The sequence below is a fragment of the Musa acuminata genome, chromosome BXJ3-9 (assembly GCF_036884655.1).
Source record: "Musa acuminata AAA Group cultivar baxijiao chromosome BXJ3-9, Cavendish_Baxijiao_AAA, whole genome shotgun sequence".
In the NCBI taxonomy this organism is placed as follows: domain Eukaryota; kingdom Viridiplantae; phylum Streptophyta; class Magnoliopsida; order Zingiberales; family Musaceae; genus Musa; species Musa acuminata.
The window spans coordinates 5,472,178-5,499,904 of record NC_088357.1 but is presented as its reverse complement, the minus strand read 5'-3'; the positions used below and the strand labels follow the sequence as shown (position 1 = coordinate 5,499,904).

The window sequence follows — 27,727 nt, the reverse complement described above, 5'->3', positions numbered from 1 at the left end:
TATCAACATGAAGACCATATCGTAGTACTGTGATAAGGCCATTTTATTTTTATATTGGTTGGAGAGTTGGAAAGTTAATGTCTAATAAAGAGCCAAAAGTAGGTGTCTTTTGGATCTATCGTGAAAGGACAAAATCGAAAGTCCACATTTTTTTAGATCTACCTAAAAAAAAAAGGATGAAATCATATCTCATATCTCATATCGTGTAGATACCTAAAAAAAATAATTTCTTACAGCTCCAAGAGCTTACACTAGAATGACTAGTGTGGATGCAGTGAAGAATTTCTCATGATATGTGACTCAAAGAGCTCACACCAATAATATGGATTTATTTAAAGCGAATAATTTCTCACGATAAATAAGAAAGAGCTTATTAGCTTACCATAGTCTTATTATCTTATGAAAATTTATTTTGTGAAATGAAATATATTTGACATTTCTCTACATTTGAGTAGTTTGAACATATCGAAAAATTCATCTTTAACATGTTATTCATAGAAAAGATATCAGCATAAAATTTGTTCATCATCTCAAATTCTGAAGTGATCTATCTCTTTATAAGTTTCTCTTAGTTCTAAGATGCATTTGTAGCCAGCCCTATACCAACTTAAACTTTTCTCGGAAGAACATATATATATATATATACTCTTTGTTGTGCATACATTTCCAGATGTTAATCAAATTTAAAGTTTAATTTAATATTCCGATAAAGAGAACAAAGTCTTTTCTTTTCTAAAGCAAAGAAAAAAAAAAGATAAAGACAGAGTTACACAGAAGACATCAATCAAATATAAGACCACAAAGACCAGCCAATGTGGGGGAGCAGACACCGCTCCATTGTCATGCACTTTACCTGTTCCCTGACATGATGGCTTCAACATTGCAGTGTGCACTAAAGCTTCAGCAACCAGGCATGGCCTGCCTCACTGCCTTCCGGCCTTTTACTAGGCAAGATGGGAGCAGGCACCGTAAAGCTCTTTGCAGTCTGCCAATGGAGTTGCATCACTTTTGGCAGCAATGCTTATCTTCAAGCGATGGGCAGTAGAGGGCAGTGATGCACATAATTGGTCCTTCCTCCGCCACACAGCAAACAAGAGTTGGATTGAGGAAATTTAAGCTCTGGTTGGGCAGCCTGGTAGAGACTAGTAATTCTTGTGTGTGTTATAGGCCCCATATTTGTATTCACAGGTTAGATAAATGTCAGTTTATTTGTCTTTCCATAAAATCTTGATCTAAGTGTTAAATAGTTAAGAAATAATATTATATACAAAATATATGTCGTCAAAATGATAATATTGAGACGAATGCGTGTAGTTTCCAGAAAGGATAAGAAAAAAATATAGCCTTCATCAGAGATAAGATGAATGAAATGCATAAAAGACCACCTTATGACTTATAGTTACTATTAGATAAGAAAAGGTAAGAGGAAATGTAAGAAGACATCACTAGAAAAGAGAAGTAAGAATTTTAAGTACTTTTAATTTAACTAAGTATGTTCTGTGCATGAAGATTGAATGACACCTTGTATATTTTCACAAATCAATGATGATAGGCATCTCTAATATTACTTACAATACATTCACTCGTTCTCTTTCAACAAGTCTGGTTTATATTACAGAGCTTGTCAACCCTCAAGCAAGTACATGAGATGCAGATGGCCTGCTAACCATATCAATCAACTGGATCATCCATAACATTCAGATTATAGGTTGCTAAGGCTGTCCACTCTATCAATTATATCCAAAACTTTGATCCGATCGATGTCAAAATCGATAACGGGGGCGACAGACTGTCGCCTCATCAAGGAGAACTCTTTTGAAATCTCGTTCCGAGGGCAGTGACTGCTGCTCTTGCTCAACCTGTCATCCTTTCTCAACCTCGCTCCGCCGATTTCGAATTCCTGGCTTTTGCTTCTCCCCAGGGTGCGTCTTCTGAAGTCGACATCTTGGAGCATTTCTTGCTCTTCTGGGGTGAGCTTGGAAGATGGAGAGGCAGATTTGTTCATGGGCAAAGACACAGGTGACCTCTTCTTTTTAGGTGATCGAATTGGCGACTTGTTGGGAGACCTAAGAGCTGTGTTCCCAGGTCTGCTGTGGGTAATCAGGTGATGGAGCCACAGGACCAAATCGAGTATGTATGCATCTGTCTTGTCCTTATCTGCATGATGAAGCGTCTCTATCTTGATCAAGTCGGTATGCCCAGGAAGCCTCCGGTTCATTTCGATGCTGAAATTAAAAATATGCATATAATGTCAAATCGCTAACTCTTCGATGGGAAAGATGTCAATTCTTTCATAAAAGGAAGCAATGAAACAGTCACTGACCCTGTGTTTGCCCATTCCCCGACCCAACCAAAACCATGGTGTACTCTGATGACCATATTGCATTGACAAATAGGAAAAGAAAAAAGTGTCACTCGATAAATCGAAGGTTCCAAATAAGCAAACAGAGAGCTGGGACAGTGCATTCAAGTATATTGCTGTTAGAATTACCTGGTTGTGTTGTTTGCTATTGGCACAAGCCACTGCAAAGTTTTCTCCATTTCAGCTTTGATTTGAGGAACTGTTAGCTGCAAGTGATAAAAGAACAACAATAAAAAGACAGAAAGACAGAATAGTAGATGATGAAGATTTATTAAATGCTGGTTAGAAATCCTTTAGTAGCAAGGGAAAAAGCTATCAAGGAGAACATACCTCTTCCTTGACCTGAAAGGATTGTAACTTGGACCGCAGTGCAGATTTTATACCGGGTGGCAGTCCTTGGTACAATGCGTCCCTATTGTTTGGTGGCACAGAAATTGATCGTGAAACCTGATATACTCAGAGAACATAATAATCAGAATATGTTGTCGATATGCGCATCAAAGAGATAGAAGGCAATACAAAAATGTAAATGCAAAGACAGCAATAATGAGAACATAGTGTTGGTATGCCCACAAAAAGAGAATACAAGGCAGAGCTGTTTATATAAGTGACAAAAATGCAACTGGGGAAATGGAAGCCAAATCGAATTATATGAACAAAACATGAGAAGGAAGACACAAATGCAGAGCATACTCTGAATAATTTCAACATTTCAAATATGCATAACTTGATATATTTCATGAACAAGAAACAAAAAATGTCATATTACATTCCATATTGAACCAACCAAGAAAATTTAACCTCAAGGAACAATGTCAAAACAGAAAACACAAACAGGTGTTGACAATTATCATGCAGAATGGATATGAAAACAAAGAAAAGGATCTTACAAGAGTGTCAACTTGAATAATAATATTTGCATAATGCAGTGCAAGGCCAGTTGGCCCAAGTCTTTGCTGGCCGCTGATGGACCCTTCAACAGGTTTATCCCCATCTACGATTGAAAGAAGATATAATGAATCATTTTGATATGAGGCAAATAACAAATAAAAAATAATGATATGAAAAAGCAATTTCCAAAAAAATTGCATCCTCAAAGAGATATTTAGTGATTTCCTCTATTATGCTGGTGCAAAAATAAAAAGCATCATGTGAAAATAGGAAAAATGTACCAGCACTTCCAAAGGCATGATGAATTTGCAGATGCAAGAAATGGACAATGTCCACAAGCTTCATCATAACCTGTAACAAAGGTTTGATTAGTTGGTTTTTCTCAGTAAAAAAATACACATCGTTATGATAGCCGATGTGGATATATTTGAAGAAGTACAGGTTCAATGATCATTAGTGTGCAGAAGTACAGATTCAATGATATCATAAGTACATAGTTGATTATGATAGCAGAACATATGAACTCCAAAAGGGTTTATCACACCATTGGATATATAATGCAGAATCATGGCTTGAAGGTGGTGATTCATGGACAATGATGATTAAATACTCCCAACAGTCACATGTAAATCAGTACCACCTGCTTACCTCTTCCAAATTCCGTGTCCAAAGTGATTTTTTCTTTAAGTTTTTAACATGCTTTTGTTGGCTCTTCAGCTCTTGTCGTAGTATTTGTAGATTGTCCCCTGGATGTAAAGAGAGGCATGTAAGGTCACAAATGAGTCGCAGAAACTACATGAGCAACATACATACTGACCCTACTGAGGTAAAGTAAATTAAGTCACAATTTTCACCATGAACAAAATGTTGATGATAACATGCTGTAGCAATCTCCACATCATTTTAAACATAAGCAGAAAAAAGTAGTTTGTAGACAAGCTGATTTTGACATAATAAAACCATGCACAATGATGAAGTGCCACAAAATTTGATGTACTAGAAAAATGTACCTCTTTGAGCTGCAACCAAATTCTTCTCCTCTTGGAGTTTCCGCCTGTAATCTTGCTCATATTTATCCAAGGCATGTAACTCGTGGTAAAGCTCCTACGAGGCAGAAAAATCAATAATTACGCAACAATAAGTTGGACTACAGTTAAAAACAGTACGTAGTGTTTAACAAGCAAGAAAAGATCCCTAAAACTGCCATACAGAAGATCTGGCACTGTTGTCAAAATAGCAAAGTTTTTTTTTCTCTTAAATAAACAACCATTAAAATATCCAGCTGACCTTTTGAAACAAGGGTATAGCACTTATTGATGGAGTGCTAACAGATATACTAGTATTACATGCACTTCCAGTGCAATTGATACTTTAAATCCACATTATGCTGAATAGTTATCATGGAAACATCAGCCATTTGGAAAAGAAAAAGAAGGAAACCAACAGATATTATATGCAACAAATTCCTTAAAAGATAATGGTTAACATAATAGGCACATGCCATCAAAATGTCATCAAGGGCACAGCAACAGTAGTTTAAAGATCATCTTAATCAAAAGTGAATTTTAAATGGTTGACCATACTCTTTGAGAGTATCATCATTTTTCGATAGCTCAAATTCAGATTGCACATTTAGTCATTAAAATTTCATAATTAGCAAAACTTTTAGCAACAATATAGTCACAGGCTCACAGCATTCATTAACTACCAAATATCCGAGCACTCACAGCTGTATAATGAACCAACGTCATCAAGTATTCCATTTCCTCTGATGCCGTTTCCTTTAGCTTCTGCTGAGGTGTAAGATCAGACTCCAACCTGGAATTGAAAAGAAAAGCAGAAATATGATTTTTTCAACACTAATAAAACAAAGTCAAGTAATGTACAAATGTGGACATGTTCAAGTTTTACTTGTCAAAGTAGCGTTCTAAGTTGTGCCATTGAGGATCTTTGCAGCGATTTCCAAATCGAATAATCTCCCCAGAAAATACTTTCAACTCTTCCCTGTTGAATGGACACAAGAAACACAAAGGTTTATTTTAAGATGCGTTGAAGACCTTATAACTAAAGTTATGATAATCGAGTAGCACCAATACTAAGATTCTTTTTCATGAAAAATACTTATGAAATTAACATAGCAACAGTTTTAAGTCTATCATTCACCTTTTGTCTGCAGCAGCTATTCTCAATAATTCAAGCATATCTTTAGAAACTAAGCATTGCACCCCTTCTGAAGGAAGCACCACTTCTTTCAAATGCTTTATATTTTTTCTCGACAGTGACTGCATGAGATTAGAACCTTTCACTATTGTGTTGGCAACCTCAAAAGCCAAAATAGAAATCTTGTTGCCTTTTGATATGACCCCTGAGACAAAGCCACTCCCAGAGTTCAAATTTGTCATGCTACTACCAACTATGTCCAACATATTCACTGCCTTCCCAAGTCCAACGGTACCAGCCCTGCCCAAGAGTGAGCTCACTTCTGAGACCTGGAACAAATCAAAAAGGAAAACATCAATGACCAATGCTTTGCAGGAGAATCTAAACCAGAGCACTTTAGAAAATGTTCATATGGGCCTTGCTTAAACGAAATTATTGAAGTAGTAGTCAAATCATGCCTGATTCTATTAGATTAATATTGAATAAGTCAAGCACATAAACATCTTAGCTACTTCAGTAAAATTATACACTAAAACAACCAACCATAGAAACCACATTAAAAATAAAGACAAAAAGGAAAAAAACACCACAAAATCTTTCCCTGACTCGGCTGTTTGAGGTCTGCATCTCAGATTATTCTGTCATGTGCATTTATATGAGCGACTACATATGCTACACATGTTCATATTCCATATATTACTTCAAAACAGTTGCAAATGCCAACTGCCTAACTGCCGAGTTCTAAATCTCACAGAAAAAATTGCAGAACTCTTAGACCACTAGAAGAAAATTAATTCCTTCCCCTTTTCAACAGTGTGTATATTATTTTTGTTCATAATATGACCCATCTCTGATTGATGTTCAAACAACTTTCACAAATTATACATAACAAGAACTTTCACAGATTGACCAACTTACAAATCAAAATTTTAGAATTAACATAGACTTCATACATAATTAAGAAGAGCAAGAAATGGGATTGCTTACTCCGGTATGATTTGAGCGCCAAAGATTTGTGTCACTGAATGTTAAATATCACCTTCCTACTTGTAAAGGCAACTTTGACCTTCCCCGCTGCTGGCGGGATATAATGCGAAATTTGAGTTCCAAATTTGTTTTCTTTTTACTTTGGAAAAGAATAGATAGTTCATCATTTCAGTCACAATAAGTATTTCGCTAGGTCAACAATCTATCTGTATAGTTACTATAATTAGCATGGTGAGTTGGGGATCGTATACGAACTAACAAAATGAATATTGTTACTAACTTGTTCTATAACTAAAAACAATTAAGATATTGTAGTAGACTGACAGAGGTTATCATATCCTTGTTGATACTTTATCTTTTTTTCTCACTAAATTTGTTTGAAAATAATCTCCTCCACAAAATTCTCCCAGCTAGTCACTTTCTCTCTGTGGCCATCATGCAACTATGTTCTCATCAGTATGAACTCTTCTAGTTTTTGTCTATGTGCTAACTGTGTAACTATGTTTGCATCAGGTATGAATCATACTGTTCTCCATTCTCATATTTTACCAAATTAATGTATGCCACTTGTTCTTGGAAAATCCTTGGCCTAAAAGATATATTCTAATGTTGGCTTCTAGCAAAATACTCACTCCTAAACTGTGCACATGAGACTGATCTATATGCAAAAGGAAAGTAATATATGCAGGTCTGATATCCTAAACCAGAGGCTGGGTGCATCATCAAAGGCATGAAATGCTGGAAACAAAAGGAGAGAAGAATTTGTACAACCTTAACTTGATACTTATGAGTTTCTAAATATAAAGGGCATTGATCTTTTACTAGCCATGTTCCGGCAATAGGGACTAGCTTGGTGCATAACAGGTATTATTTCCTTTTGCTGATGATTCAGTGCCATGACTCTTTTGTTATTTAGCTTCTCTCCTAGGTGCTTTAGTTTCTCATTTGGCCATTACCATTGTAATCATGTATGACAATGGCCCACACAAAGAATACATATTACTTTCCGAAAATTCAAGTAAAGCATTATTAATGAGAAAAAAAATTCAAGCAGAAGAATGCCCTGAAATGAAATTGATCCATGAAACTATGAACTGATGAGAATTCCTTATTTCTCTCTGCTCAACGTTACAGGACCTGAATTTATGTTGTTTCATTAATTTCCTCTTAACAGTTTCATTTATAAGAAAAGAAAAAAAAAATCTGGTTGCATCTTGTGAAATGTCTCTGTATTGGTTAAGTAGACCAAAACAAATGTTATTATTACGCTAGAAGATCATCGAGAAGACGGTTTATACATATTCTATTATGTAAGAGCTTCTTCAATGGAAAGCAGGAACAAACTTGTCAAAACACAACCACTAGGAACATAGACTTTGGCAATGCCATAATCAGCATAAATGCAATAGCATGAGTTCTTCATGATTCTTAAGTTGATATTTGATAGCTTCCGAACATTCTTGCGTGCACACTAGTTATTAACATTAGGTGGATTTTGAGGCCATAATTAATCATTGTTTACAAACTTTTTGCAGCACCAGAATAAGAATGGGATTGGATTGCCCACTAAATAGACCATAAATAGCATCTACGGCAAATGTACACAAACACATGGGGCATTATGTTAATTCGATGCCAGTTAACATGATGTAACGTAACGTGCTAGCAAGAACAAAAGAATTATCAAAAGAAAAGACCTTTTCTTTTGGGTTATTATGCAAGAAAATACTTGCCTTGGTTGTCCCAGATTTTCCAGAGGCTGTTGGCTTTTCCATAGTGGTTTTAGATTTCTGTGAAGAAGCCCTGGACAATTTCGGCTCCACAGCACGAGATTCAATGATCCCAAAGCCATCCATTGCTGCAAACGGGTAGGGATCTTCACTTAACTGTTTCTTAGGTTCTTCCCGTGGCAAGGTCTTGTAAATGCCCTGCCCCTTCCCATGAGTCTCATAAGGAAACGCATACTGGCCTCCAAATCCATTTTGTAAGGTGATCTCACTAGGCGATCTATCTACCACAGCCATCTTCGAGCAAAACACCCCCATGGTACCAACCTTTCTGTACTAACTCAATTCCGCCTCTTTCTTCTCATACAGCAAGACGTGAACTATAAATCAGCGGAATTAAATGGCGCATCACACCAAGAACCCCAAAATCTGATCCGATTTTGACCGCAGCAGGAGCCCCAATGCAACAAGAAACTCTGAAATCGAAAAGGAACCATCTTTACACCGAATTCACCAAACCAAGAGCAAAATACCAAGGAACAGAGGAATAAAACGCCAAAACAACACGAAACAAGGAAGAATCAGGTCACAACCGCGTCGGAAAACGATTAATCGATCGGAAAGACCAAAAAGCTCCAACCTTTGGACCACCAAACAGCAAGAACATACCCGTCAGGAGCGAGGATTGCGGCTTGAATTAGATCGACCGGTCGGCCAAGATGAGATCTTTCGACTGGCGACGGCGTCAGGAGAGGGCTTCAAAGGGCTGCGAGGCGAGAGAGGGGAGAAGACCGATGAAGCGAGGACTAAAAGTTTGACGCGTTCCTAACTCTCCACACCACCAAAGCAAGGCCATTCAAAAGTCCACCCACCCACAGCTTTAAGCCCAACCCCACCCCATTGACTGTGGTGAAGCTGGTCAAACCCAACCCCTCCCTTCTCACTTCGTCGGTGCAGTATGAACAACAACAACTAAGCTTAGCTCATTGTTATCATCCATGTCAAAATTGAACATGATTTGGAATTTTAATTGACTGCCATATTGATATCCATACCAAACATTTTTAATCTGCATGATTCAAATTATTAGGAACATATACTTTCTTCTGCTCAATTGGTTTGATACAACTTTATTTTTGGGTACAAGAAGTCTATGAAGACTTTTTGAAGTGCTATCTGACCTTGCTAATTTGCATCCTTAAACAATTGAAGGTTTGGGTGTAAAGTATTGACCTATTATTGTCTTGTAATTGTTTTCAATCTATTTGTATCATAAAGGAACTATTTGAAACCTTATCCCATCAAGATGGAATTGGCTGTGCAGCATAACCATATGACTTCCTGCCATTGGTAATTGGAAAAGCTGTTCAACTGGTATGCCAATCAAAATATATAAGAAACAACACTTTTATTCCCTTTTTCTTTAGATTGCCAAAAGTCAAATACCAGAATGCTCAAATCCATGCCAACATCAAGCTAAATGCATTGACAAATCTACTGGATCAGCAGTTGCCAAGTATCTTGGACCTTGTAATATGCCTAAAAAACAATGCAGATTTGGATACTGTGCAACCATATTGATCATGAGCTTCTTCCAGCTGACCACAATGTCATACCTTCATCCTCACATAAACAACTCAAGAACACACAGTCAAACAAAGTATGGCGACATCAGAGCTACATACACAGCACATGCAAGTAGAAAGACTCTGCAGGGTAATGAGAAGATGCAAGCCTGGTCAACCTCACCATGTCCCATGAGACCACTGGGTTCAGACATGGACAAAACTGAAGTCAACCACACAAGGCTGTGGTTGTTGGGTAAACGTTGACTACCTGGGTCCATTCCATGGTCAAACTTTCCAAAACTTATCTTTGTGTATCTTTCAGGTGTAAATGTTTAGATTGGTTGGTGAACTTTGTCGGAATCAGTAAACATGATTTTGATCATCACAGCTTACCGTTCTATTGTGCTGTCATTCAATTTCCTAAGTAATATATAGTATTCGCTTTGTTAATTTGAGACAATGGATATATAAAGAATGATGTGTATAAATGGAGATGAGAATAGATCCATTGATTTGAGAAAACCGATGTAATTTGTAGTCATTAGAAAGGGCATATTGGTCAAGCAAGTTGACGGTCCAATAATGTCTTATGTTGGGCCGGGTTGGCCCATATGGCTCGACCCTCGACCGGACAATATCTGGCCGTGAGCCGACGGTCCAATAAATTGTGTGTTGGGCCTCTAACCAAACCGGTCGGCTCACGTAGAGCTGAAGGAGTATGTCCAATAAGTTTCGGCCGTTGATTTAAATCCAACGGTGAGAGGCATTTATCCTTATAAAGAAGAAGGAAAAAAACGTCCTCATTAAAAGGGAGAAAAAATCCTGCTTTGGTCGAATCGATCGTGTCCTTCTCACCGGCTCTTCTACGCCGGAGTTGCCAGGGGGCCGCCCTCTTCTACCACCGTTGGCTATCCTCTGACTCCAGGTCACCGCCGCTGACTCCCTCCTCTGCCGTCGCTGCCGCTACAGTTCGTCCTTCGCTGTCGCCGCCTAGCGACGACGCAGAGCTGCGGCGTTCCACGATGATGCATTGCCGTTTAAGGGATTGTTGAGCATCTAACGAGCCGGACGCGAGCTGTCTGGGCTAGGACGAGGGGATCCCGAACCCTATTTGATCGAACTGATCTCTGTTCCGCACCTTGTTCGATTGGGCTGAGGTTCGACCAGAGTTTTGATCGTTAGGGCTCGGTTATCTCCGTGGAGTTCGATCATGTCGACTCTGGAAATCGAAGCGCCGGAGTAATTTCTACTTCTTTATTTTCTTTTCTCGAATCTTGACAATTGCCTCCTTCTCCTCTGTGTTATGTGAGCACTAATAGTTGTCTTAATCCGGGATGGATTGGAGCTACCGGTTTTGACCATGCCTGGACAGTAATTCTTCAAATTGGAGACGAGGAAAGTTGTATTTGATGGTTTCGGTTTTTCGGTGATGCACTTGGAATTTAAAGAAGACGTAGGGTTTGCAACCTCGGTTATCAGGGTTTCCCCTCTGGTTGTAGGGGTACGGCTGTGTCCATTTGCCTCTTAATAAATGATATTTTGTTTAAGGTTTTAGGACCAAGAAATCACATTTGTCGCTCTTTCCATCATGGAATGATAGAAGTCGGCTGATTATACCAAAAGGAGGGATCTACAAATGGTTGAGGGATGGAATTTGGGTTTATTTAGATGGAGAATGAATTTTTTTATACAGTGGAGATAAAATCTGGTAGAATCATTTAAAGTCATATTAAAGAAGCTTGTTTCAAGTTCCTAGAGTTTTGAGAGGATCTTGAGGTAGTCCAGGATTAATAAATCGTGCATACACAGTGAAACCTTAAGCTAGAAATTTATTATCATCTCAGTCGTGTTGTGAATCTTACCTTAATCTTTGGGTGTTGATGCTTTTAAGATAATGGGCTTTTCTTAGTGATGCTTTGTTTGCGTGTTTTTTTACTAGCACATCAGTTAGAAGAAAACCACTGGCAGATTTATCTTCCTTGTTTTTTCTCTTTCAACTTTACAGAAAGAAGAAAGTTGTTCCATGATGTCTGTAATAAACTCCTGTAGAATGAGATATACGTAGAGCTATTTCATCTTCACCAAACAAAATTACAATATTTATTTACTCTTGATAGGTCTGTCCTTGTTAAATATTTGCAGTTTCTGAATTTGCAATCGCTTATCATTTGTTTTTGCAGTGTAATCAAAATTGTTCTACAATTCTGCAAAGAAAATTCATTACACCAAACCTTCCAGACATTGCAGAGTGAGTGCCAAGTTTCATTAAACACGGTAGACAGCCTTGAAACATTTGTTGCTGATATTAATAGTGGAAGATGGGATGCAATTTTGCCACAAGTGGCACAGCTTAAACTTCCAAGAAAGAACCTGGAGGACCTCTATGAACAGGTTTGTAACTTGGAACTTTGTGCATGTGCCTCTTTTTTAAACCGATTTATCTAAACACTTGCTCCTTTTCTTTTTGAGATTGTAACTTCGTATGAATTTACTTGTGTACTCTGTTTAATGTTAAATAACTCATCATTGCTTGGCTTCTGTCATAGACTTGGAAAGAGAGTAGCTGTGAGACTGTTGTGGTCAGTGTTCTTTTCTTGGCCTAAGATCTGCAGATTATAATCCAATGATTCTTTCTTTTTATTTGAATGGCTACTCTGATGGGATTATTTGTGAAGTCCTTAAAATATTTCTTCATAGATCAGTGTAATTACTGTAATGTAATCCAAATTTGCTTCTATTTAGACATGAATAATGGAACACCCCCAGTTTAATTCCACATTAGAAGTGTGACAAGACTTCAATTGATTTTTAAAGGTTATATAGGACTAATAGTTTAAGTGTCTTGAGCCTGTAGTTTAAACTCATCAAGTTAATAGGTCAGTTATCCCATCAAGCCTGACATGACAGATCAGATTAGCACACTTGAAGCTTATGTTTTCCTTTCATTTATTTCTTTTATTTGTTTACATGTTGAGGTCTCAAGCTAATAGGTCAGTTATCTCATCAAGCCGGACATTGCAGATAAGATCAGCATGCTTGAAACTTATGTTTTCCTTTCATTTGTTTCTTTTATTTGTTTACATGTTGAGGTCTTAAGCTAGTTATCTCTTCTATGTTCATTTAATATGAGTTTGGCTTTCTTTATGTTTGCAGTATTTATCTGATTTTTGGAGATAATTGATTTTGTTTATGAGACCAGCTCTTATATTTATTTTTCTTCTGTGGCAGATTGTGTTAGAAATGATTGAGCTTCGGGAGTTGGACACTGCTCGTGCTATTCTTAGACAAACTCAGGTTATGGGAATAATGAAGCAAGAGCAACCTGAGAGATACTTGCGTCTTGAGCATCTCTTAGTCCGGACGTATTTTGACCCCAATGAGGTTTGCATATATTAGCTATTTATAATATGCAGTGATTTACATCCTGTCATTCCTTTTATGAGCATATCCTGTGCTGTTACCCACTAAAATGCTATTGTGATCTCTTGCTTCTTAATATATTCTCTTATGTGCATTTAAGTTTTCACTGTGCAAAAAAAAGTGAGGACAAGATTCAGGACATTAGGCCTAACTTTTTCCTTGCCTGGAAACCTAGATGAAAAGTATGAAACATGTTATAGAACTTTTTGGAGAAGCTTATAATGCAGTAGTGGTAGTTTCTGGTTAGAAAGGGACAGGAGTTGAGCGCAACTGATTTAGAGCTGAAGGCATTCATGAGAGAGAAATTGTGAAGTTCCATTGACTGATGTAATACTAAACTATAATCTCTAGAATTTTTAAGCTTAGTGATTGCATTGACAGGTTCTAAAATTTCACATTTCATATGTATATCAAGAATTTATACGTCTGATCAAGGGAGCATGATTTCTGTTTCTTTTGGAAGAGCTGTTGCTTTTTCTTATAATTTGGTTCCAACATGTTGCTGGCAAGATTTGGTAGGAAATATTGAGACCATGAAAAGTTCCTGGTTTAGTGCCTAAAGAATGTGCTGAGAAATTAGTACATCATTAACATGTTCAAGGAAATGTCTAAATGCATCAATTAAGTGTAATCTAACATGGATACAAGTGGACCTTGCAAGGATGCATATTCTTTCTTTGTTCAAAAAATCAAAACTGGACAAAATGCCTTTGTCATAGTGAGTTTAACCCTGTTACTAAGATCAGATTGTACAGCCATGTATTTGCATTATAGTGATCATCATCGCCCTCCCTTATCTAACAATGGGCTCACTTGCACTGAGATAGATATATAAAAAACTGTAGCAACAGAAAGCAGGCATAATCTGGAACATTTATTTGCAGTCATTGATGGATATATTAAATCATGGACTATTTATTTGCTTTACAACTCGTTTTGTTTGCGGTGCTTGATAGCTATCAAACTGTACCTGGCTACTCTATTTCTGATCATGCTTTCTTCTTCCATGTAATAGGCATATCAAGAGTCAACTAAGGAGAAGCGCCGTGCACAAATTGCTCAAGGTTTCAATTTGCCATTTGAGCTAATCTTCCCATGTATTTTGGTGTTAGGTCTCACATATTGATTTTCTAGAATTTATTTTTGCCAGAATCACTCAGCTTTTTCTGGTCTTATCATTATCTATTAAGAATCACAATTACATTGTGTTATATAGTAGCTGTATGCTTATGTAATTTCTTTCGAATTCAATGGTCATTGTTGTTTCTTAGACAATGAAATTTATTTTTATGAAGCATTGACACTTAAGAAAATTCTTGTGATGTTCATGTTGTGTTGGTGTGGCACACTGATACTTATAAGACACTTCCCAAGCATGCTAAATACTTAAAAACATGATAAGTCATGTGCACTATCTATGTTTATTAATATTGATATATGAAATATTGAAGGTCTTTTTTTTCATCTAGAAAGGACTTCTGGCAAATGTGGACTTTATATATATAGGGCTTCTGGCAGTGCTAACTGCTAAGTATATGAATGATTATTATGCTTGTTATAAGTACGAATATGGTGATCTTAAATTGTGTAAACATATCTTCATATATGCATCATATAGCAGTATATATAACTAATGTAGTTATTAGGTGCCATGTCCATGCTATGTGCTTTCCTACTTTTCCATGATTAGCAGTATTGGCATTGGTCTATAACATATTTATGTCTGTTCTTCATAGTTTTTTTATACAAGAAACAATGGTTTAATTCTTGAGGTTATTGATAAGGTGACTTGCAATTGCCTCGTTGGTTATGGAAGAATTTATTTTGGTCATAGTTTATCTGCTATGTAAGCTCTTGCTTTTTTAAGTTTGCTAGGACAGCTCTGATCATCTATGTTGTTGGTGATGATGTATCATATTAATTCCTACACTAATTTTTCTCTCTTTGGAATTTCTTTTCAGCTCTTGCTGCTGAAGTATCTGTTGTACCACCATCTCGATTGATGGCATTGATCGGTCAGGCTCTGAAGTGGCAGCAACATCAAGGTACAACTTTGGAATTTACTTGAACTAGTCCAAGCCTTGTTGGCTTTCAATGGTATTGACTTTCATGGCTGAAGCATATGTTTTCCTATCACATATCTCAGGATTGTTGCCACCAGGCACTCAATTTGACTTGTTCCGAGGAACAGCTGCAATGAAGCAAGATGAAGATGATATATATCCGACAACCCTTGCGCACCCAATTAAGGTATTATTTAGTCCATTTCATGTGTAAAAAATCTGATTAAATGCATCATGCAACCTTGTAGACTCATCTTTCAAGTAAATAACAGTTTTTGTTAAAGATTTTTTAGTATGTGGTTATTTTTTATAAACTTCGTATGATTTTTTTTTAACACAAACTCTGTATGATTTTACTACCATTGTTTTATGTAAATCTTGTCATATTCAATAACACACAAAAAGGTCAAAGCAAAAGTGTAGAATTCTTCTACTATTGTCTGAGGCTCTGAGCAACAAGAACTGATTCTGCACTGGAGTGTTTATTTTAAACAAGAACATCTTAGTTTCTTTTGTTTTCTTGCCTTCTCAACTTGTGTCCTTTAACAAATTTGTGTTTATATATAGACACAGTGTGAGAGATGGCAAAATATGTATGTACAGTGAGATCTTCGTAGATGTCATCCAACCGCACACGCATGCTAGTAGTAGGGCAAGTCTAGTTAAGTTACTTTTGGTGATAGTCTCTAGGTGCAATGTAATGGGTTAGATATGGAATGAATCTAATGATGCTTTAGTCAATTTTTTCGCAGAAATCAATCAAAGTCCAAATAAGAAGTCTGTCCGTAATCAATTTAAGGCCAAACCAACCAAAACATCATTAATACCTGGTCTAAGGTTGGTTTTGTGTATGCACTGATATAGGGTGTCTATTGCTTCATCCTGGCTTGGACCAGTATTTAATGCCTCTATGAGTGGTACACTGTTTGATGTAATACCTCGACATTGTTCATATAATATTATGATGCAGGAGTTAGTGTCTATAAAAATCATACAAGAATCAATCATGGTGATGGCTTATAAGACAATCCTAGTGCTACTTATAGCATGCATGGGTTGTTCATAGAAATTCAAGGTCAAATTTGTTTGCATTTGAGCATTAGTTGAAGATTTTTTTGTCCTTCCAAAGAGTCTGTAGGAACTAGGCTTTAACAGTTCAAGTTGTGTTAATAAGTAGCAACATTCATGTTGCATTAAATCCATGGTGCATGCATATTAATTTTTGTTGGTTGTCTAGATATGTTAGCATTCTAGATTAGCTGCAGTTGCTGGGAAACTGTTAAGGGGATTAACTTTATTTTGTCATAACGGGCCACTTTTGGAAGATGAGTAAAGAGTTTTCATTTGTGATCAGACTAATACAAATACTCTTTGAAAAAATATTTGATATATTACTTTCTCTGTTGATTATGTTCCATTTTGGTAGTCATCCTCAACTTAAATCTCACTGGACCCAGTCTTCCTAGAGATTATTTTGTAATAGCAAATATCTTGGACATAATTTTATTCTCATAAATTTCTTTTTTTAATCATAATATTGCAGTTGATCTTGCTTGATCTAGTATATGCAAGAATTTATTTCATATGTTGTGCTTACAGTTACATGGTGCTATGGAATTGGTGTGGTGGTTTTCCTCATCACCTTGTACTGTAAAGTTTCTGTAGGCACTATCTTTTGGTGGAATGTCTAGATGCAGACCTATCTTTTGAATGCTAAGAGTTCAAAAATTCTTCTGTATAAACTCCAATTTATTACCTGGTTCATTTCAGTTTGGAAAGAAAAGTCATCCGGAATGTGCTCGATTTTCGCCTGATGGTCAGTACCTAGTTTCATGCTCGGTTGATGGATTTATTGAGGTAGAATTTCCAATTCATTTTTCAGTTTCTGATGCTACGGTATTGTGGAAAATTGCATCTCTTTTGACTTGTGCATTATGTTCAGGTTTGGGATTATATTAGTGGGAAGCTTAAGAAGGATCTGCAGTATCAGGCTGATGTGAGTCAGTAAGCCTGCAGTTGTCATCATATCAAGGAAAACATACTTTTCTGTGATTTGTTGTAGTGCTTATTTCTGAGCAATGTGGTTATAACTTAACATACTTGATATGTTTATAAGGCATTAAAATTTTATATTAAAAAATATGATAAAGGGAGTGAGGGATGAGGGAGATGAATACTTCGATAGGAAAGATGAAGAGTTGTAAGTTGGGCAAATTTTATAAGAGTCAGCAGAAGAGATAATGATGATCATTGGGCAATAGAGAATTCAAAGTTTTATTAAGAATATATCATAACTCTATATATCATCAAAGACTGTTAACTGGACTCCTAATTATAATTTATGCTGGCAAAAAGGAAATCTCTGGAAGAGAAAATTCTTTTCCTTTAACCTTGATCTTTAATATTCTTTCCTATGGAAGCTGATTTGATATATATGAACATCATGTTGTTGGTATATGCTGATGAAAACTAGTTTTCTTCTCTGTCATATTGTTGAAATATTATTTGTAAGCAATTTTCCTTCTGCATAACATAATTGTTTAATCTCAAATCATGCCTTTATAAATCTTCTGACCGCTCCTTAATGGGTACAGGATGCTTTTATGATGCATGATGATGCTGTGCTTTGTGTTGATTTTAGTCGGGATTCAGAAATGCTGGCATCTGGATCACAGGATGGAAAAATTAAGGTATGATACTTCAACTGTGTATGTACTTTTCAATTTTCATGTGGTTGAAGCTTAGTCCAATGACTTTAATCTAGCTATTGAACTACTGCTTGTTGTAAGCTAGAATATTTTTTTTCCCCTTTTGATTTTCATCTACTTTGGAAATTTTTTTGCCAAGTGAAAATTTCATTAGTAAAAGAATTGTTTTTTTAATTAAACTGCTTTCTATGGAATATCTCATCATCCTTGGGCGCAATAGACATTGATAGGGTGTATTATATGGCCAATATCACAAACAGCTGCTACATTCATGAACTACCTCATTGCATTTGTGTCCTTTGATGTTTTTGGAGGTGAAGAACCTTCTCATCTTCAGATTTATCTTTCTCTTGATTTTTGATCTTCAGTAAAGTGACAGATCAATTCTTTCCTAGTTGGAACATCATTTCTACCAACTTATGTCCAAATTCTTAGGTTGGTTCTTGAACTGGTCAAGCATTTATTTAGTTGTTGCTCTTTCTGTTTTTCATGTATGCCTTATTGAACTTGATAAATTTGGTAAACTTTTTCCACAGGTTTGGCGTATTAGAACGGGTCAATGCTTGCGTCGCCTTGAGCGAGCACATTCTCAAGGTGTAACAAGTATTGTGTTTTCTCGTGATGGCAGCCAGCTTTTGAGTGCATCCTTTGACAATACAGCAAGGTTTTCAGAACCACTTTGTGACCTTGTATTTCATCATCATTTATCTTTAGTTTGACTTTTTTGTATGCTCTTGATATTGCATGGCAGTCTGAATCATTCTGAAGCAAGTTTACAAGTGATTTTCCCCTTTTATCTTAGGAGAGAAACAAATGAGTAGTAGTTTTCTTAAGCTAATTTGATCTAACAAAAAGAAGTCAATCATTAATGAAAATTTTATTTTTGTTTGACTACTCATTGGAATATTCCCTGAAATGGCAAGGAATCTATGAGTTGCCTTCATCAACTATAGGAGAAGCTTGAATAGTTCAACAAGAACATTTTGTTTGTAATTCTTATGAATTAAGTCTCGGTCTGGTATTGATACATCTGATGGCTGAACTGGTATGTTATGGACCTATGGATATGGGGCAGCATACTGAACTATGGGTTGGTACTACCCGGACTGGAGAAAAAGGAAAAGAGAAGAAGGGAGGAGGAGGATGGATTCCATTTGGAAGAGGCAGTGATGCATATCATAGGAGTACGAGGCAGCAATTCGGATGAAAGGGAGGTGACGATGGCGCACCAGAGAGGAAGAGGTGTTGATGATGTGGTGGAGATATAGAGAGCCTGATAGGAAAAGTGCGAGAGAAGAAAAAAAAAACAAAGATAATTGATGAATATCAGAATTAAAAAAGAAACTAGGTACTGGTGTCAGGTAGTAGGCTTATTATTTAATGTAGTTCAGTATCGTTCTGTTTTTTCAGGTGGGACCTGGTGACCACCTTATCCATGTACCAATCGATCATTAGACCAGTAAATACCAATCTGTCTCAACAAGTAAAGCAAAAATTTTAGTAATACACATTCAAATTTCTTTTAATTTTGTAAGTGCTACATTGTGATAATTATCTATCTTGACTTCTATACTACGCACTAAGTGTGACATTCATGGATAGCATTATATGATATCGAGAATAGTCTCCTCTTTATATCTTATCCTCTTTAGAATATTGGCAATTATCAATCATAACTTCTACAAGAAATTTATCATTTCTAATTCTTTTTTAAAGATTTTGAATCCTATCATAGACACTAAGATTAAATATGGTGGGTTTTAGAGAAGAAAGGGATTCAATAGGTAATTTATTAGATTTAAAGTATTTATTATTGATTTATTGTTAGTGCCAAGACAATGGAAAGTGAGATTCGGTTCCCAATCGCAGCATTTTGCCAAGTGTTAAAATTATTTATATGTTCCATTGTGATGGATGAACTTTCTAGGAATTGCCCTACTGATGCCTCTTTCTCTATGCTGTTCCTGATGTCTTTGTTTTCTTAACTAGCAGTGAATAGGGATCAGTTGTAAATTGAAACTATATATTTATATTTCAGCTAAATTGAATAGAGAAGAAAGTGGATCTTCAGCTAAATAGCTGTTGTGTGTTTTATTCAACAAACTAGCCATTAGGACATTGAACTTGAACAACCTGGTCTAATAGCATATTTCACAATAACTTAAATAGAATTGAAGGGTTTACAGGTTTAGCTTTTGAGGGGTTTTGTTGTGTTGTATCACCTCTCCACAGCCCTGTAAAGTTGCCGAGCCCTTTCAAAGCCAGACAGATTTATATAAGAACAAAGTTTTCCTGTGTGCTTCTATCTGTGAAGTTAAGCTTTTTCATATGCCTGGATACATTTGTGTAGCCACTGTCTTTTATTTCAACTAAGGTTGGTGAAATTGTGTTAATCAATCCTTGCTGTGTATGAGCTGCAGCCATGGGTTTGTCCAACATATATCAGATTTAAGATTTTTCTATTTGGCAAATATGTTGTGTTTGTTTCTTAAAACTTTCTTACATTGGTGATGAATGATAACCATTTGTAACTCCGATTCATTTCCATGGCAGAATCCACGGCCTTAAATCTGGGAAGTTATTAAAAGAATTCAGAGGTCACACTTCTTATGTAAATGATGCAATTTTCTCAAATGATGGCAGCCGTGTTATTACAGCTTCCAGTGATTGTACCGTGAAGGTACCAACAGTAATTTCTTCAACTCTTTGGTGCACATTCTTTCACTTTTATGATCTCATCCAGTATTTCAATTTTTTTTTGTGTTCTGGGCCAGGTGTGGGACGTGAAGAGCACAGATTGTCTACAGACCTTCAAGCCACCACCTCCACTAAGAGTATTCTTTGGATCTTTTATACTTTACCTTCCACCTCATATGAACAATTTTATTTTCAGTGATTCATTTGGCAACATGTTCATCTGCTCTTCCAGGGAGGTGATGCATCTGTGAACTCTGTTCATTTGTTCCCCAAAAATGCTGAGCATATTATAGTTTGCAATAAGACATCTTCAGTATACTTGATGACTCTTCAAGGACAGGTACTTGTGCTACTTGTCAACTCCTGCTACTTAGTAATGACATTCCAAATATATCTTTCATTTGCGCTACAACCATCTCAAAATCTTTTGGAAGTAGAAGGTCTATATATGTCGTCATTTGGTACTAGAATATTCAGGCTTGTTGTGTACACATTGAATTGGATAAGTTGTTCTACTAGCCTTTTGTGTTCTGTGATGAAGAAATATATGGTGAAGAATTTGAATGAATGGTATTAGAATATTCAAGCTTTACAAACTTTGACAGAGTGGTAAAGTGGCAATCAAGAATTTGGACAAAGCTTAGATTACAAATATTTGTTATTTCTATACGTTTGTGAACAACATAAGGACCTCAATCTGTAGTATTTATAATATACAAATGTTAAATGAAGTATGATCAGACAGATTATAAAAATTGGAAGACAAACAAAACACATTGAAAAGTTTACAATTTGTTTTAGCACAGAAGTTTACTGAACAACTAAAATCCGAATAACTTGACATAAAGGCTCTGAGTAGACTCTGCAAAAGTTCAGCAGAAATATGGTTGTCTTCAATAAGAACAATCATCGTATGCCACCATTTATTGAATTAAGAGCCCTGGTCATTCAGAGTCTATCTTGATCCTACGGTCAGAGTTTAAGCAAACAGTAGATAAAAACAATTGCATTTACGAAATTGATGATACTAAAATGTCAAAAGAGTTGTGATACTAACAGAAAAGGTACTCTCTCAGGGATCTTAGTAAGCACTCCTTGCTTATGAAGATGATGAATTTAATGTTCTGATCTCATGATTTTTTCAGTAATTGCAAGAAGTTACATATCAAAACCTTTTGGATTGATGCAATGATGGAAATGTGTAGCCCAATGTTGCGAACATATTCAAATGTCATGCATGATTATTTTTCTTTTGTGATCAAGCAACCATCAAAATGAGAGTCTACATACAAAGTTAAGTGGAATCTCCTAGAAAGATAGTAGGAGCGGAGAGAAGAGTGGAGTTCTCTTTTTATCTGATTTGAGATATGTCATCAAAGAGAATGTCCATGGAATGTCGAGCTATTTGTCAACCATGTCTTGCCATCGGCATGCTCTTATGCCAATTGGCATGTGCCATAAATTTGGCCAATGCCTATGTTCATACCTCATTGTGTGCAGAATTGCAAATAACTGTCATAATTACATTCCATCTATGCTGTGTGGCATGATAATCCTCAGTTTTGAAGCCAGAGAATGAATGATTGTTATTGTTTGTGATCAACACAACCTAATTCCAAAATGAAGTCCAAAGAGCAAATATTGTCATTTCTCAATGCAATACTGCTGATATGTTCATCCAGAGAGATTGGACCTAAATAATATGACACATAACCCGATACTGTTATATACCGACTGACACTAGAGCTGAGAGCAGCAACTTATTGAAATGCTTCAATTTGAGCATTCATATTATGCATATGTAGTCATAGGTCTCCTATATTTTATATTTCTTACATTTTTAATTGGCTCAGTTTTTTGAATGTTAACACATTGTGGTACATATCTAAAGAAAAATCGATTGATGTTCTTACAGGTTGTAAAAAGCTTCTCCTCTGGGAAGAGAGAAGGGGGAGATTTTGTTGCTGCCTGTGTTTCCCCAAAAGGAGAATGGATCTACTGTGTTGGTGAAGACATGTATGAGAAACACTTCTTGCGACTTTCTATACTTTCCTGTTTAGAGCCTTTGTTATTTTCAATTCTTCAGTTATAGATCTAGTTTTCTTCCCTTTCCTAAATTAAACTTGTCACCCACCTAATCTGATATGCAACTAGGCTTGGTTGAGGACACATGGTTACATACTTACATGGTTTGGCAAAAACAGGATTAAAAAATGGGCATGGGACCATGGGTTAGATATATCCTATGATAACACACAAAACAATATTTAATGGTATTTAATGTAATTTAACTCTTATTGTGAATTTTAGTCTTCTCCTTGTTTTGATTGGTGAATTCTAATATTACTATGATAAATGAAGGACATCAATTTGAGGCTTTTTATTAAGATACATTTGAAGATTGTGGATCTGGTTGATATTGCTAATATTGTGAGAATGTGTAGAATATTCATCTTCTAATATTTTGTGTCTTTGGACACAATTGGATATCATACTCCTTATTTTATGCATTTATAGCTGGAGAAACCCCTCTTGGAGATGTAAAGTTTGTATTGGCTTCTGACAAGATGCCCTAGTTTTTGTTATTAAAGAAATCATTGACATTGGTTAGATTCCTTTGGAGTTTTATACTTCATGCTATCCTGCTTCAAGAAATATTAACAAAAATATGGAAGTGATTTGAATCTGGCAATTTGGTTGGATTTGGAAGATAATGCTACATAAAATACTTTTTGTGGCCTATATTTTATTTGTTCTTGTTGTTAGTATTTCTATTTTCCTTGTTGAATGTTGTATGTTCCATTACATACTGAATGATACACAGTTTTCCCTTGTCATGGGGTTTCAGTATTAAAATGCTAAAAAGTGATGTTTTCTTGCTGCCCTTTCTTTCAATTCAACCCTTATAGTGGAGCTAAGAGATATTGCTTACTTTATTTTCCCTTTCCATATGGAATTGTTGGATGCTTTTGGTGATACTTTGTTCACTTTTAGTTGTCTTTGCTCTTATTTTGTTGAGTGCAGAAAAACTTCTAATTTATCATTTTTTTAATGTCTTGGTACTCTGCAGGAATATGTATTGTTTTAGCCACCAGTCTGGTAAGCTGGAACACCTAATGAAGGTTAGTGTTCTTGGTCGATGCTGTTTGGTATGTTTTCATTCATTTAGTCACAATGTTCTTGTTGTTATAGGGATAATTAATTGAAGTATCATGTGCAATGTTCAAGCTAGAAAACAGCCAAGCGATAAATGGGGTTCCAGAACACAAGATGTGAAAGTATCTTATCTCTGTTATTTCTCTAGATTGGGAAATTTCGGAAAGGTTGAGTAGAAAGACTTTAAGATGTGTGAAGATTACTGCAATATTGGACTCCAGTACTCCACTAAACTATTTATAGAAAAACCAAAAAGATCTCCAATTCCTTGAGAATTTCTAGCCTATCTGGTAATCTTGGTCTGACTCACTGCAACAACTTCACCATTTATGCCTACTCTCCTGGCATATTTTTCCACTGCTTCACACTTCTCCATCTGAAACCCATCATCCTTGACTTCCACTCTCTTCGTCTTCCCTTACCCTTAGTCTCTTTGCTTCTTATTGTGACCACTGACTTCAAGGTATTAAAGTCAGTTGTCAAAGCTCCTCAATGCAATGGCACAAATGCCTTTCCAGGAATGCTAAAAGAAAGTATACCCTATATAGGAACTTCATCCAAGTGTCCTATTAGATCCCCTTTTCTTAAGAACTAATTTAAAAATGCTGCTACAAAAAGGTATCTGTCATATACCTTGTTTTTATCTGAGGATTCCTCCGATATATGTATCATACATGGATATTGCATATGTTAGAAACATAGATGTCTAGTAAATCGAGACTACAAAAACAAGATCACACATTGTAGAAAGAACAATTTTCCAGCTTTTCTACTTCTAGAAAGTTATGAACTTTCCTGCTGTTCAGTTTTTTTTTGTTTCCTTCATGTAGTAAGAAATACTGAATTGTTTTCTGAGATAATAAGTTTCACTATCAAAATTTAATTCTGTGCTCAGAAAGAAGTTTTCTGTATCTTGCCTCCTCTCCTGAGGAACAACTTGGAAGTACTTTTTGAAGTTATTGGGGTATTTTTGTAGGAGCATAAGAATAGTTTGTTATGCTTTAAGCTGTCAATGAAATGAACCCGATGATTGGAAGTTGACATTGTAAAACAAGGACTCTACCTTATTAGGTCAACAAAGTTTACATGAGATGGAAACAGAGTAGGTCTGGTTATTGGAATGCACACCTTGATTTCTAAGGTTCATTTTCATGTTCTCAATTGATGGCGATGATCTAATTATTATAGTCTGTTTAATTTATGCATTGTCTTTGCTCACAGGTTCATGACAAAGAAGTGATTGGTGTAACCCATCACCCTCACAGAAATTTGGTTGTCACATATGGTGAAGATTGTGCAATGAAGATATGGAAACCTTGATTCCTGCAGTCTTATGTTCATTCTCTCTATTCGAAGCTTGTGTTCTTGTTGTTGATCAAAATCTTGTGGTCTTCTTTGAGAGGACTTTGTAGAATTTATGAGCTGTAAGATCCTTCTCAGTTCTGTCATAATCAGTAGCATCCAGAATCCTGTTGGAGATTGTAGGCAAGTCCCAGGGTCCTAAAATCCTGCACTTGAGGATGGAAAGCAGAAGACACAACAATGGAACAATATTTTTTGGTTGCTCACATATCCGATTTATCAGTCTTAAGAGAAAACTCTTCCAAACTAAAGGACCAAAGAATCTTGCAGGAGACATTTGTTAGTTTATAAACCAGATACATACTATAGAAGCCTTGAACTATTTAGGTTTATATGTCACCAAGAAAGAACTCATAAATCTATGAACAGTAGCATAAAGGTTGGTGATCATCCTCCAATTCCATTTCTTTGCTGAAGTCACCAATCTTTGCATATGGCAACAAAAGAAAGTAGTGCCTTTTGTGTGAATAAGAAAAATAATATGGATGTAAGCAGCTAAAGAGGATGCTCTAATTCAAATAATCACTGATGCAAATGCCAATATGAGATCCAATTTTGATAGAGACTGATTCGAAGTCCACTATATCATTATATTTCCAGAGCCAATTCGATAGGGTATTTAGTTGATTTATCTGCTTCCGGAGGCTATTAATTCAGATGAGTCATCTACTGAAATAAAAGCTGCTGCATTCCCATTCTGTAGTCTTTTCATCATGCTGTAACTTCACATATCTTGTTGCCAGGAAAGCTAAGCTTGTTTGTATTTGCTGGTTGTGAGCCTTGGTATTGCTTATTCCATTATTCTTTTTTGGTGCCCATTTGGTTATCAGAACAATAGATTATGTTGTCAACATAAGAGCATATATCAATTTTTCAGCTGAGTTGGTTATCACACAATGAAATGTTTGGGAATCAAAGGTTCTCTTCAAGTTTGGTACAAGCAGACCAAACAGCATTTGCTTATGAGATTTGCAAATTTTCCCTATGAAAACAAATTATGTCACTAGTATTAACATCTTCTATATCGACGCAGGGAAGAAGATGAAAATGATTGTGATTGTGGACTTAGAGATGGAACATGCAAAGAGATGCTCCAGCAGTGTAAGCCAAGTACATTTCATACATTAGAGATGGAACTGCTTAAAAATCCACAGGTAAAGCTGCTTATCATTTAGCCCACCACAACACAGAGAGGTTGGTAAAAAGACTTTGGTATGTACACACAATGGAGAGGGGTTACAAAGTGTTTTAAGTGTGAGATAGCAGCATATAGAGAAAAAGGAAGGGGGAGGTTGGGGAATCAGAATCCCACTAAATGCACCAGTTGGATTCTGCAAAAGCTTCTACTCTTTCCAACTTGTAGGGGCATTGGATCATCCCCAGGCCACCATACCCCCCCCGATCCACCCACCAACCTCTTCCTTCATTTAGTGAGATGGGTCTGATGACACTTAATTGCTGATCTTGGTCAACAGGGCACCAAGATATTTGTGAGTGCACTGAGCAAATGGGCACTGATTTGATTGAAGTGTGCACCTACTTCCTCCTATTGGACTTAGTTGGGGAGTAATGGGAGTCCTTTTATTTTTTTTTCTCTCTCTTTCTCTCTTTCTCTCCATCCTTTCCCTTAACTTCTTCTTGCTTTCTCCATTACTGGATCTTTGATTAGGAACATTAAAGGTTGCCTTATTCCTTGATTTCATCAGATGTGACCATATTGGAATGTCTCTGGTGTAATCAACTTGTCCTTTAATCCATGAATCTATCTGTACAGGGATCTTAGTCTCACTTCCCTGTGGCTGTCTTTTTAGCTCCTAGTAATTGGTCTTGGAATTCATTCCAAGACTCCAATTTGATTTGAGGTGTTCTTACCTTGGCATCAATCAAGTATGAGAGTTCAATTACACAAGGGATTTATTTATGCAATGCTTTGGAAGCTCATATACATGCATGATTTGATATTGTTAAACACATGCCTAATCCAAGAAAAAAATCTCATCCTATCCTATCTTGTTAATTATGCTATGATTAAATCATCATGTTAATCCAGCAATGTAATTTAAATAAAATTTGAAGTAAAATGTTGTGCATTCTTCTTAACTTTGAAGTTTATTGTTGACCAAAACTGATAAAAATAAAATATGAGGCACATGGATAACTTTGTTAAAATATTATCATGAAATAAACCACTCCATATTTCAATGAAATTTCATGCTTCTTCGATGAACTAAGATTAATATTTTAACCCAACCCACAACAAGAGTGCCAAATATTTAAGTGAAAGATCATCCCATCCATTGTTTTAAGATAATAGGAATAAAGAGTTAAAGAAAGGAAGAACTTGTTCCACAATAAAAGTAGGGGTGGAGACAGCATGAGAGAAGGGTTGGTCACCAAATAGATAGATTCTTCCACACTTTCTCTTCCCCCCACAAACAAGCACACACTCACATGCACATAAGTTGGGCTTTAGAGGATCCTTAAAAGGTGGAGTGAGTGTGAGGGTGGCGCAAAGGCAATGTCGGTGGAATAGAGATAGAGATCCATCCACACACATCCCACAGAGACAGAGAGAGAGAGAGAGAGAGAGAGAGAGAGAGAGAGAGAGATAATAAATGAAGTGAAT

The 27,727-nt window shown here is 36.2% G+C and overlaps 2 protein-coding genes across 2 annotated transcripts; one reads left to right on the top strand and one right to left on the bottom strand.

The window, feature by feature from the left end:
• Positions 1-1,504: 1,504 nt before the first annotated feature.
• LOC135586435 (protein PSK SIMULATOR 1-like) lies at positions 1,505-8,959 on the bottom strand. The gene is made up of 13 exons (XM_065169179.1): positions 8,797-8,959; positions 8,134-8,603; positions 5,417-5,742; positions 5,165-5,257; positions 4,981-5,071; positions 4,264-4,357; positions 3,902-3,999; positions 3,535-3,604; positions 3,253-3,356; positions 2,693-2,809; positions 2,492-2,568; positions 2,324-2,368; positions 1,505-2,225 (listed from the first exon to the last, which is right to left on the bottom strand). The coding sequence occupies exons 2-13, from the start codon at positions 8,443-8,445 to the stop codon at positions 1,703-1,705; spliced, it is 1,950 nt and encodes a 649-aa protein (XP_065025251.1). The 5' UTR covers positions 8,446-8,603; positions 8,797-8,959; the 3' UTR covers positions 1,505-1,702.
• Positions 8,960-10,506: 1,547 nt separating this feature from the next.
• Positions 10,507-25,307, top strand: LOC103997436 (suppressor of mec-8 and unc-52 protein homolog 1). Its single transcript, XM_009418646.3, has 16 exons — positions 10,507-10,934; positions 11,876-12,086; positions 12,924-13,076; positions 14,131-14,179; positions 15,077-15,160; positions 15,262-15,365; positions 16,949-17,035; positions 17,121-17,174; positions 17,773-17,868; positions 18,423-18,550; positions 20,440-20,566; positions 20,661-20,720; positions 20,816-20,923; positions 22,499-22,599; positions 23,654-23,705; positions 24,961-25,307. Exons 1-16 carry the CDS (start codon positions 10,906-10,908, stop codon positions 25,057-25,059), a joined length of 1,542 nt encoding a protein of 513 aa, XP_009416921.1. The 5' UTR covers positions 10,507-10,905; the 3' UTR covers positions 25,060-25,307.
• The last annotated feature ends 2,420 nt before the right edge of the window (positions 25,308-27,727 follow it).